Consider the following 12,159-nt stretch of genomic DNA (forward strand, 5'->3'; position numbering starts at 1 on the left):
GGGGGTGGGGAGTGAGGGCTGTGCCTTAACCAGGGTAGCCAGGGAAGGCTTCTTGGAGTAAGTAACATTACAGCAAGAGTAGTTGTGGATATCCAAGTGTGGGGCCTGAGTTGCAGAGAGAGAGAGAAAATCAAATGTACAGGCATTAAGGCATGCTGGATGTTTCCCAAGAAGGCCAGGGGTGACCAAAGCAGAGTAATGGAGAGGCAGATGAGAGAGAAGAGAGTAGACGAGGTCAGAGAATTAACATGGAGCCAAATTATCTTGGGACATTGAAATATCTTCAACTTTCACTTAGGGAGGGATGTGGGAAGCAGTAGGGCTTTAAGCACAGAAGTGAGCCGACTTCCATTTCAACAGGATCACTTTGGTTGAGAGCAGATTGCAAAGGGATGAGAGTTCAAACTGGGAGTCAGGAGGCTACTGGTGTAACTCAGGTGAGCAGCGTTGACTGGACCAAGATGGCAGCAGAAAAAATGATGAGAGATGGAGCTGATAGAATTTATTATGAATAAGGAAGGACATCTGAGGACATTAGAAATCAATCCTTAGGAAGATAATTCCGGGTTTTTGGCCTGAGCCAAGATGATAGGAGAAAACAATTTTAGGGGGGAGATTAGTAGTTTGGACAGGAAATGGCTCCTAGACATTGAAGTGGAGTTGCTGAATTGATAGTGGATTTAGGAGACTGAAATTTAAGGAGGAGTTCATGATTAGAGATATGAATAGGGAGCCATCAGTTTGACACTGAAGGCCATGGACTGGATAAGATCACCAAGTGACTATAGGTAGATAGAAAAGTGAAGGGGATAAAAGACCGATGCTGAGATCATTCCATTCTAAGGGGTTAGGAAGGTGAAGAGGACCAAAAAGCATACTCAACATACCTGGCCACAAAGTAGGAGGAAAACCAGAAGAATGTGGTTTCAGAAGCCAAGATAAGGAGGTGTTTCAAGCAGGGACTGAACAACTTGGCTACATGTTGCCAATGTCGGTATTGAGAACTGACCTTTGGTCAGCAACATGGAGATCACTTGGTGAGCTTGAGCAGTTCAGTACAGTGGAGAGGGGCAAATGCCCAGATGGAAGTTCAACAGAAAATGGAGGAGAGAGAAACTGTAAGGAGTAAATATAGGCAATTCTTTAGTTTTGCTTTAAAGGGAAGGGGTGAAATGAGGGTGGTGGTGAAACCATACAGGTTTCAGATTCAAAAAGTAGAAATAATGAATCTGTCAACTAGCAGAGTGTAGGCTCTCTACTGACCCATGTGAAGCCGAAATGTGGTCCGGTAGCATTTTCCGAGAGGTTCCTTTAGAGTGCCAGTTTTAAAGAATACTGAGTTGCTATCATCGTCCTCATCCTCACTATCATTAGCAAAGAGCACCTACGTGCCTAATTTCACCTACCGGCTCATAAATTAAAATAGAGAGCCTTGTTCCCTGGGGGAGACTGGTGTGGTGGTGAGCAGTAGTACAAGAAGCCAGAAGGTCTGGGATAGGGAGAAGGCAGGAATCTGGTAGAGGCCGACTCTTGCCAAACCATCCCGCCCCAGTTCCTGATTTTCACCCTGCCTCTCCAAGCGCGGGAGTGCATGGCTCTTTCTCTGCTACTTCTTCCTCCTTTGCTCCTTGAGCCCCCTACTTCTTCTTTTGCTGTTCTCTCTCAATGCAGGGGTGGTTCTGAAGATCGGCTCCGACCCCTACCTGCCTCCCCACCGCCTGTAGGCGCGCGGGAAACGGACAGAGACCCCTGAAACTCCAGTGGGGGCAGGAACCGGCGTTCTGAGCATGTGCGAGCAAGCCGGGAGGCTAGGGCAGATTTGGGGGGCCTGGCCCGGGTCGCAGTCCTACGCGCGGAGCTAGAGCGCGGGGAGCGCAGAAGCGGCCAGCACTCCCGGGAGCGGAGCTTCTGCGCCTAGGGCGCAGCGGCTGCGCCCTACCCTCCGGGCGTGGGCGAGCTGGCCGCGTGTGCCTCCCTGCTTGACGCGTGGGCGAGCCAATCAGGACGAGCGGCCCAGGCAGCCATGTGACGGGCGAGGCGGCTCCTTTCCCCAGCGCGGCCAGAGGGAGGAGAGAACCGGGGCTCGCCGCGAGCCTTCGAGAGCAGCGGTCGCGGAGGCGGCAGCGGCGGCACAGGCTCGGGCCAGCCGCGCGCGCATCCCTCGGCGCCCGGCGCGGCGGAAAGCTCGGCGGGCCGCGGGAGCCCGCGATTGGAGTGGACAAAGCAAGATGGCAGGGATCTTAGCCTGGTTCTGGAACGAGAGGTTTTGGCTCCCGCACAATGTCACCTGGGCGGACCTGAAGAACACGGAGGAAGCCACCTTCCCGCAGGCTGAGGACCTCTATCTCGCCTTCCCCTTGGCCTTCTGCATCTTCATGGTGCGGCTCATCTTCGAAAGGTAAGAAGGGCTGGAGCGCGCCTCCCCTCCCCCTACACACACACACACACACACACACACACTCTCTCTCTCTCTCTCACACACACAGGCACACGAACCCGCGCGCGCACATTCGCGCGCACACGCACACTCGTATGCTCTGTGGCGCACGCACCCGCGCCCCCAGCGCTCGCGCTCGCTTCTCCCAACCTTTGTGTTCGGGAGGGGGTTGCCGACCCCTCAGCCCGGCTGCCGTTCGGGGAGCCTGGGAGGATCTGGCTAGCCTACGGATTTCCTCCGGGGCGCCAGGGAGGGGCCGCGGAGCGTTGGGGTCGCCGTCCGCACTCCTCCTGGGCCGGCTCTCTCCCCGCCGCCAGCGCCGGCGAACAAAGGTGAGCGCCGGCCGGCCTCGGGACGCGGCGCGCTCGGCGGGGCTGGCCCCCCTCGGCCCCGCGGGCTGCGGCGCTGCCGGCCAGGGCTTCCCCGCCGACGCTCGTCGCCACCCACCTGACAGCCTGGAACGTTGCGGACGCGCGGCCGGGAGGGCGGAGGGACCGTGCCCACTTCCAGTCCTTTCAGTCCGGCACGCGGATTGTCGCGACGGGGTTTCAGAAGAACTCGCCGGGGACTCGTGGGTTTCCGGCCGCTGTTTACTTTCTGTCAGTGACCCAGAGCATCAGGCTCACCGTTCCGGGAGAGAGATGACAATAGTTTTCAGGCTCCCAGCACTCGGGGTCATTAGCGGTTTTCTTAAAAGAGGATCTAGCAGGACGGGTGCACAGCCATCAACACGGTGATATTAAATAGAAAGATGCTTCCTATGAATAACCGTAAACTTTTGTTTTGTACCAGGGGCACTTAAAACATTTTCAAGAACTGTTATGTATCGTTTGTTTAATTTCCGGATTTGGTTAGTAGCTCCCTTGTATCATGAACAAACTTGTGTTACTCTCACTGAATCAGGCTTAGTCACAAAACTCGATGTTGCGTGCTGCGCACTCCCGGGGAGCTATTGAAACAAAATCAGGACAGCAGCACGTAATTCTCTTCCTCAACTGGAAACCTCGCCTCCCCTTCCTCTACCCTCCCAACCCCCCATTCATCGGTGAAGGCTGAATTTCTTAGGTCACAGAGTTGAGACTCCATTTCTCACGTCCACTCCATCTCTCTTCCCCTGCCAACTCCCCCTTGACTTCGTTTCTTAAGCTTTTGCTGTTATTTTGTTTGCTGTGTCTGTGTGTCTAAAAGCGCTGTTGAGGATGGCAAAATTTGCCTTTTGTGTCATTTGTTTCTGGAAATGGCAACAGAAAAAGCTTCACGAGAACAAAAAGTATCTTTTTAAGGAAGGTGTATTTTTCAGCGGGCGATATTGATGCTTCTGAAGGAAGTCAAATGTTCACATGCAGGGACTGAAATGCACAAAGGAACAGATTTACAGACCTATTTTAAAATGGTTGAAATCCAGCGCAGACACCTCATTGATCCTATCTAGCGCTGAGACTTACTGTGAAAAAGTGGGTGTGTTTGCAGGTTAGAGTTGCTTCTAGAGCAAATGTTTACTTACAGAAAATAACTCATATCTAACTTTGCAATCTCTCCAAGAACGGCCTCTCAGGAACAGCAGGTTGTGCCGGGTTGAACCTTAGTAGAGGCTCCTTACACAGTTGTCTAAGAACATCTGATCACTTCTGCCTGGGCTCACTTGAAATCAGCAAATGCACTTGAAAGAGGTGTGTAGTCTTCTGTTTTAGATAACAAAAGCACGTCAGCTAATGACCTATATACAGAAAGCTGTTTCCATTAGGCTGAAAAAAAGTAAATTTGTGCTTAGACTTTCTCTGCCATAAAACAAAACAAAACAAAACAAACCCAAAAAAAACCCGTAAAAAACGGATATAATTTAAGTTGAAAACTGGAAGTTTGTTATTCCTCTTCCTGACCATTTTTTTTCTTTCTTTGCGCAATCCCATGACTTGACTTTGAGTTTATACAAAAGGGTCAGCTGCTTTCAACTATCAGTCACAGCGAAGGTCCTCATATTGCTAGGTAGAGAGTTTTCTAGTTTCTTTCAGGCCATTGATTCAAATAGAAGTGAATTTAATGGCCTGTAGGGAAACTGAAATTTTGTGATTAGTGTTCAGAATACTAATCCTTTTATGGCCCATATACCAAATGATGCTACTGACTTTTGGAAGGGTGTCTACTTTGTTTCTTCTTAGGGTAAGGACAGCTCTGTCTTTAACCATTCAGGCTCTCAAGTCTCTGAAAATCCAAGTGTATGGTTGTATCCAGAATTACAAGTTCTGCATGTTTCTCTTCTTCTCACACCTAAATAACACATTCTGGCGTCCAACCTGTGGCCTGCATCTCAGCTTCCATCAAGGGCCTGAACTTGAATCAGCTGATACTGTTATCATTGATGCGACTCATTTTTGGTATCTGTCTAACATGTTGTGCTTAAATCTTTGTTTTGCAGTATTCTGTAATGTATAACGTGACTTAAAGAAGCTTGTTATGCATCCCTTTGTAAAACAGAATGCTTTTATAATAGAAATAATTCCTTCCAGATTCTGTTCCTTTTTTAAAAAAAAATTATTTTTCACTTTTTCAGTGAGCCTGGCTGGGTCAATGGGGGGAGCATGCAACTCTTGATCTTGGGGTCATGAGTTTGAGCCCCACTTTGGGTGTAGAGATTACTTAAGTAAATATTTTAAACATTATTTTTCTTTGTTATTTTCTAGGATTCTATTCTTTTCATGCTTCTGTTGTCATTTATTCCAAAACTGAGAGTGTATCTGAAATATCTCATTATCCAAGATCTTTATGTCCATTAAATGGGGTCTGTAATGCTCATGTTGAGTCCCAAATTGTGAATTTGAATACCTTCTCCTTAGTCTGACGTTTTTCTCTTTCTAAAGAGAAAACACTAAAGAATGGACTGGATTGAGGTTTGCTCTGTGGAACAGGCTTATTTTTTTGTTTGCACTCCACTCTTGGGGTGTTGACAGTGGAGGCGTTGGTGGCCAGAATGATGCTGTGTTATGGTGCCATATGGGCAACAATATGGATGCCCAGCATGGTTGGTTAAAAATGGAGCAGCCTAAATTCAGTGATTTTTGGCTGAGTCTGTGAATAGCCCTAAGCTTGGTGGTTTTTAGCATAGCCCGTATACTGTACTTAACTCTGTGTATAACTGGAAGGGCCACTGTAGATATTATTTGATTGACAAAGTAGAATCTGTTGTTTAAAAAAAACACAAAACTTCATGGTTTCTCTTAGAATGAAAATTGTAGGGTATACTGTTAGGTAGTTAGCTTGATGGCAAGGAACAAAATATTATTTATTGTTTTACATTTTTAAAGAATTTTAATTTCAGTATAATTAATATATAGTCTTATATTAGTTTTAATTATACAGTATAGTGATTTAGCAGTTCTGTGCATCACTCAGTGCTCATCATGACCAAAATATTCAATAATGTATCATTACCTATTGATGAATTTTTTTGATTTAGGCTTAATAAGCTGTTCTTTGGAATTATGATAAATGCCTTCATCCAAATTCACTTTTTAGAATGCATTGCTGGGGGCACCTGGGTGGCTCAGTGGGTTAAAGCCTCTGCCTTCTGCTCAGGTCATGGTCCCAGGGTCCTGGGATCGAGCCCCACATTGGGCTGTCTGCTCGGCGGGGAGCCTCTTCCTCTTTCTCTCTCTCTCTGTCTGCCCCTCTGTCTACTTGTGATCTCTGTCAAATAAATAAATAAAATCTTAAAAAAAAAAAAAAGAATGCATTGCTGTAGGGGTGCCTGGGTGGTTTAGTTGGTTAAGTATCTGACTTCATCTTAGGTCATGACCTCAGGGTCCTGGAATTAAGCCTCCCAAGTGGGCTCTATCCGTGCTTAGCAGGGAGTCTGCTTTTCCCTCTCTGTTTGCCCCTCCCTCCTGCTCACATGCTTGCTCCCTCTCTCTCAAATAAAATCTTTTAAAAAATGTGTTGCTATAGTATTAATAAATTAATTAAAGATTAATGGATTAAAGTTCTGCTGAATTTCTTTTTGGGAATAAAAATTCCTTGAGTTATTGTTGTAACAGGTAATGTTAATACACTTTCTTCCTTGGGTTTAGGAGAGAGATCCAGGAAGTATGGATTGAGAATCAGAATGTTCAGATTCTAGTCAAACTTATCTCAAACTGGGGCAACTGCCTAAGTTCTCTCTGCCTTATTTTCTCATCTGTGCAAGTGAAGCAGATGGCCTTTGCAATCTAAGATTGCTTTTGTTCCCTCAATTATCCGATTTCTGTATTCCAGTATTTCAAACTTGCTAATATCTCATAAAACTCTGAGCAGGCTAAATGTCATTTTTTTGTAGGTAGAAGTAAGTCATCTAAGAATAAGGAGATTTTTTTTCATGCAAGTATTTTAGTCAGTGGTTTTTGTTTCTTATATTTTTCAATTACGATTTGAATTAAAAGAATTATTTGGGCTATTATCCTACGTGATCCAAAAAGCTACGGTATTTTGGAATGATCAACAAAGACGATTCTGCAGAGAAAGTCATTGCTCTCTTTAGATAGACCCTAGAATCGACCGGGCACCTCTTGTGATGACTTGATATGAAATGAGATACTCATTCCTGTCAGGTTGGCTCTCAAAGTGCCAAGCTATGTGAGAAATGTCACTATTCAGGAATCTGACACCAGTTAAATGACCTGCTGCCCTCAGTCCTTCAAGGAACAATAGTGTCTCAGTAGCATGAGAGGTAATGTCTATCCAGTGGGCTTTTTCTTATGGATTTACTTAGTAGCAACCTTGGATGAGGCTGGCTAGAAAAGAGGGGAAGGGGAAGGGGAAAGGAGGGAGAGAAAATGAATGAGAAAGTATTCCTGATGGTTAGAGGGGAGAGGGGAGGTATGAGGGAATGTCTGCCATGAAAAAGCAGACTGTCAGGTGAGTTTGATTTCTGAAGCATATTCCTGTAATGTACCTTATAATGAAGAGACTGTTTTCATCCAATATATTTTGAAAGAATTTGTGACTGACCAAATGTTTCTGTCCCCTTAGAATTCATAAGTTGCAATCCTAAACACCAAGGTGATGTTGTTAGGAGGTGGGGACTTTGGGAGGTGATTAGGGCCAGGGGGGTGGAGCCTTTGTGAATAGGATTAGTTCCCTTATAAAAAAGGCTTCAGAGAGCTCCCTGCCTCCCACCAGCCACTTGAGGGCACAATAAAAAGATGGCTTTCTGTGAACTTGGAAGGTTATTCTCACCAGGCACCACATCTGCTGGTGCCTTGATCTTGAACTTCCCAAGCTCCAGAACTATGAGAAATAAACTTGTGTTGTTATAAGCCACCCAGCCTATAATATTTTGTTATAACAGCCTGAATGGACCAAGACAGAGTATTTGATAACAATTTGCATATGATAATGGTTTTTCTCATGCAATCGGTCTTGGATATTTAGCTCTATAAATGTACGTGTTTCGCTTGTTAAGTATAGTGTGATTCAGATTAAAACTATGGACACCTGCTTTGCCAGACTGGTGTTAGATGCAAGAGTTGGGGTCAGACACAATAGGTTGCTCCTATGGTTTCTGACTGGGAAAGGAAAATTGGATTACAATGGATGCTTTGTTGGAAAACAACGGAAAATCAAAGGGATGGTATTCTTTGCAGATCTTTAGTACAGCTTTCTTATCTTGCAAAATAAAAGGTTTGCATTTGCAGGATGCAGTAGTTTAGCTGTTTGAAGGAGATTGATTTATGGATAAAAGGCATCACAGTACTCTTATTGGACAGTGCCTTAGCATGGTGAGGAATGCAGGTGAGATAACTTTAAATTATCACAAATTATTTCATGTCATCAGAGAGTAACAACACTAGCACTTTGAGTTCACTTACGACTTTTGAAAATATCTGAATTCTTCATGGATGGGGTTAGGTTTTTTTCTGTTGGATTCTAGTTTGTAAGGGGTTTCTCTTCAATGATGTAGAAAAGCAGGTGTCACTGGAAAGGAAATGGGGTTTAAGGTGAATTTCGTCTAACAGCACACCTGTCCCATGGCTTATAAGAGATCACTGTGCTGTCCTCAGGCTCTGTTCATTTGTTTCACTTACCTCTTCACACTTTGTTGGGGAACCTGAGAATCTGGGCCCATTTGGCACTTCTGTGTTTATTAACTTCTAAATATTTATTACATGTGCTTAAATTCGCTCTTCTATCACCAGGCCAAACTAGATTTTCTAAAGCGTTTTGTCATCTATCTCTTACAAAGTCATGACTCTCAAACTTTTGTTTTATTTTTTTCCCTCCCTCCCATCTTCATTTGATCAGTTCATTTCTTAGACACTTTTGAGTCGGGAAAATGGGGTTCCAGATTTTGTTTGCCAGTAACTAGTTGCGTCATTTAATGTTTCTAGGGCATCTTTTTTTAAAAATAAAAATAAATAAACAATTGCTTCTTGTAGCACAAGGATCCTTCTATACTAGTGATGCCCTGAGAACACTTATTTTTAACTAATATTTTATCTTTTGCTCTTTGCCCCTCCCCCCTTAAAACAAACAAACAAACCCCGATTTCACAAACTCTTTGTCACTCTTACCTGCTCCCATAATCTTCACAGATTTCCTACACCTATGCTTTGGTTTGATTGAACCAGAAATGGTGATTCTCACAATGTCTTTTTGGGTGGTGGCTCATTAGTACTTCTCTGCACGATTAAGTGCCAGGGTACATAGTCTGAAGCTTAGGACTTTGTGCTTACCATTTTTCCCCCTTACATTTGACGATTGTGAATGACTGCAGTTTTTAATGAATTAATTTTTAATTTTAATTTTGAAAGTAATAATAAGAGTTTATTACTTTACATCATCGACTTTATTTACATCTCTCCTAAGACCCGTGAGGTAGACATTGAGTTTCCCAATATTTCACAGATGACACTAAGGATTGAGACTTTAGGAGTTGTACCTAGCTTCACACAGCTTAAAATAGCAAGGTAGGCATTTGGAACCAGGTTTCTTGATCTCCTAGTAATTTTGATGATCTATTTTATTTTAATTTTTAAGATTTTATTTATTTGAGAGCGAGCACAAGCAGGGGAGGAGCATAGGGGGAGGGAGAAGCAAGCTCCCCGCTGAGCACAGAGCCTGATGCTGAGGTCTGTCCTGGGACTCTGGGACCTGGGACTCTGGGACCATGATCTGAGCTGAAGGCTTAACTGACTGAGCCACCTAGGTGCCCCTGGTGATCTATTTTAAAGCAAGTATCATGAGATGGTGTTGTAGATATACCACAGTTCCTTTAACCAGCCTCCATATTGTTGTTGGATATTTAGGCTGTTTCCAGTTTGTGTTTATAAATCTCTCAACTCTTGGAAACATCCTAAGGAATGTTTCCTAGCAGTGGCATTTCTAAAACTCAAATGGTAAATATTTTAGTGCTCTTGATAGACACAGATTTCCAGATTAGTATCCAGAAAGATTATATCCGCTTGTACTTCCTTATCAGCATGGAAAGTATTATCATTTGAAGAAATTTTTGCTTTGCACATTGAAAAAAAGTTACTGTTGTATGTTTTGTTATTCATGATGATCTTATTTCAAATATTTACTAATTATTTGTATTTCACTTTCTGTGAATTCATGTATCTTTTCCTATTGGGATGAGCCTTCCAACTCTTTTGGTAGGAAAGTGGTGGCCTTTGAAATTTTTTTTTTTTTTAAATGCAGAATTGTCTTGTTTTAGTCTGTTTCTTGGGTCTTCTATTTACACTTTTTGTTTCTTTCCCCCATAATCTGAGTGATGATCAGGCAGAAAGTGTCCCAGATTCTACACAGTGTAAGGGCTGCAGTCAAGAGGGTGTATGATATCCTGACTTTATTAGGGAGGATAAGGCAGAGAGAAAGGGCTGGGAGGAAGTTTGAAGCACTAAGAATGAATGGATTTTTATGAAGGCAAACTCAGAGATAGAGCCTAAACTCTTGTATTGTTTCTCTGAATGTTTGGTTAAAAGGGACTTTTAGACACTAATCATTAGGGAAATACAAATGAAAACCACAGTGAGATACGACCTCACACTCATTAGGATGGCTGCTATATAAAGAAAGAAAGAGAAAGAGGGGAGGAAGGAAAGGAAAGAAAAGAGAATAGAAGAGAAGAGAAGACAAAGAGGCAGGAGAGTAGACAGGCAGAAACAAGCAAGTGTTGGGGAGGATGTGGTGAAATTGGAACCCTGGTGGGAATATAAAGGGGAGAGCCACTGTAGAAAAGAATATGGAATATCTTCAAAACATTACATATTGAATTATTATGTGATCAGCACTCCTACTTCTGGTATATGCCCCAAAGAATTGAAAGCAGAGACTCAAAGAGATACTTGCACACTTACGTTCTTAGCAACATTATTCACCGTAGTCAAAAAGTGGAAGCAACCCGAGCGTCCATTGACAGATGAATAGATTAACAAAATGTGGTCTGTACATTCAGCACAATATCATTCAGTCTTAGGGAGGGAGGAATTTGGACACAGGCTAAAGTGTGGATGAAACTTGAGGACATTATGCTCAGTTGAATAAGCCAGTCACCAAGACAAACGTATGAGGTACCTAGGGTCGTCAGATTCATAGAGATGGAAAGTCAAATGGTTGCCAGGGGTTGAAGAGAGGTAGCAAGGGTGACTTGCTGTTTCATGGGTATAGAGTTTCATTTTTATGAGATGAAAGGAGTTCTAGAGCTGGATTAGATTGGTGGTGATAGTTGTTTCCTGCTCCACGTGAATGTACTTAACGCAACTATACACTTAAAAATGGTTAAGGTGGTTGGGGCGCCTGGGTGGCTCAGTGGGTTAAGCCTCTGCCTTCGGCTCAGGTCGTGATCTCAGGGTCCTGGGATCGAGCCCCATGTCGGGCTCTCTGCTCAGCGGGGAGCCTGCTTCCCCCTCTCTCTGTGCCTGCCTCTCTGCCTACCTGTGATCTATCTCTCTATGTCAAATAAATCTTTAAAAAAAAAATGGTTAAGATGGTAAATTTTATGCATATTTTACTACAACTAAAAAGAACAGAAAAATAAAGAAGATTCACTGACTTAAAAAAAGTCACTGGAAATAACTGGTTTCATTTTCCGGGCTTGACAGTTTTCTAGTTAGGAGCAAACATCCCAGTCCTCTTGATTTCATATTCATCAAGCACTGTTTTGTTTTCGTGTTTGTTTTCTTTTTAAAATGCATAAGCCGCTTGCAGACTAGGAGAGCCTTTCTCTCCAGAATCACCTGGCATGGTTTGTGGAGAGGAGATGGGTGATGGGAGGAAAGTTAAAGTTCAGAGGACACTTACATACCCTGGGCCTTTTGGGATGGTCCTTCAACCAGACAGCTGCCTACAGTCCATGTGTCAATATGACAATTTAGTGATAGTAAATTGGCAGCTACAGAAGAGAATACAGTGTCTTTAGAAAAGCGCACTGCACAGTTTCAGAGGATTTAGCTTTAGGATTAAAGTAAAGGCATCCTAGTGAGTTCACAATCCGTTTAAAGCAAACCAGGATGATAGGATAAAATTCTAGTAAGACAAGTGGCCTAGGCCACAGATCTATCCAATGGAAGCTTTTCTCGGGAAGATCAGATCCCACCCTCTTCTTGGTCCCTCACTTTAAATTGACATTGGCTTTATAAGCAAATAATTTAATTACTCAAAAATCTGATCATGATTTTACTCAAATGCTGCATACTATAAGGTAATCAGTAGTAAGCGTAGGCAGGTACCCATTACTGAAAAGTAGTTTT

General features: G+C 43.6%; 1 protein-coding gene across 2 annotated transcripts in view; it reads left to right on the forward strand.

The window, feature by feature from the left end:
* The first annotated feature begins 2,130 nt into the window (after nucleotides 1–2,130).
* The window catches only part of CERS6 (ceramide synthase 6), a 319,470-nt gene continuing 309,441 nt past the window's right edge, over nucleotides 2,131–12,159 (forward strand). For both annotated transcript variants that reach the window (XM_044242267.1, XM_044242268.1), the window contains exon 1: nucleotides 2,131–2,398. In XM_044242267.1, the coding sequence (XP_044098202.1) occupies nucleotides 2,229–2,398 (170 nt within the window). In that variant the 5' untranslated portion in view covers nucleotides 2,131–2,228. The remainder of the gene's footprint in view (nucleotides 2,399–12,159) is intronic.

This window comes from Neovison vison, chromosome 3, assembly GCF_020171115.1.
Source record: "Neovison vison isolate M4711 chromosome 3, ASM_NN_V1, whole genome shotgun sequence".
Classification (NCBI taxonomy): domain Eukaryota; kingdom Metazoa; phylum Chordata; class Mammalia; order Carnivora; family Mustelidae; genus Neogale; species Neogale vison.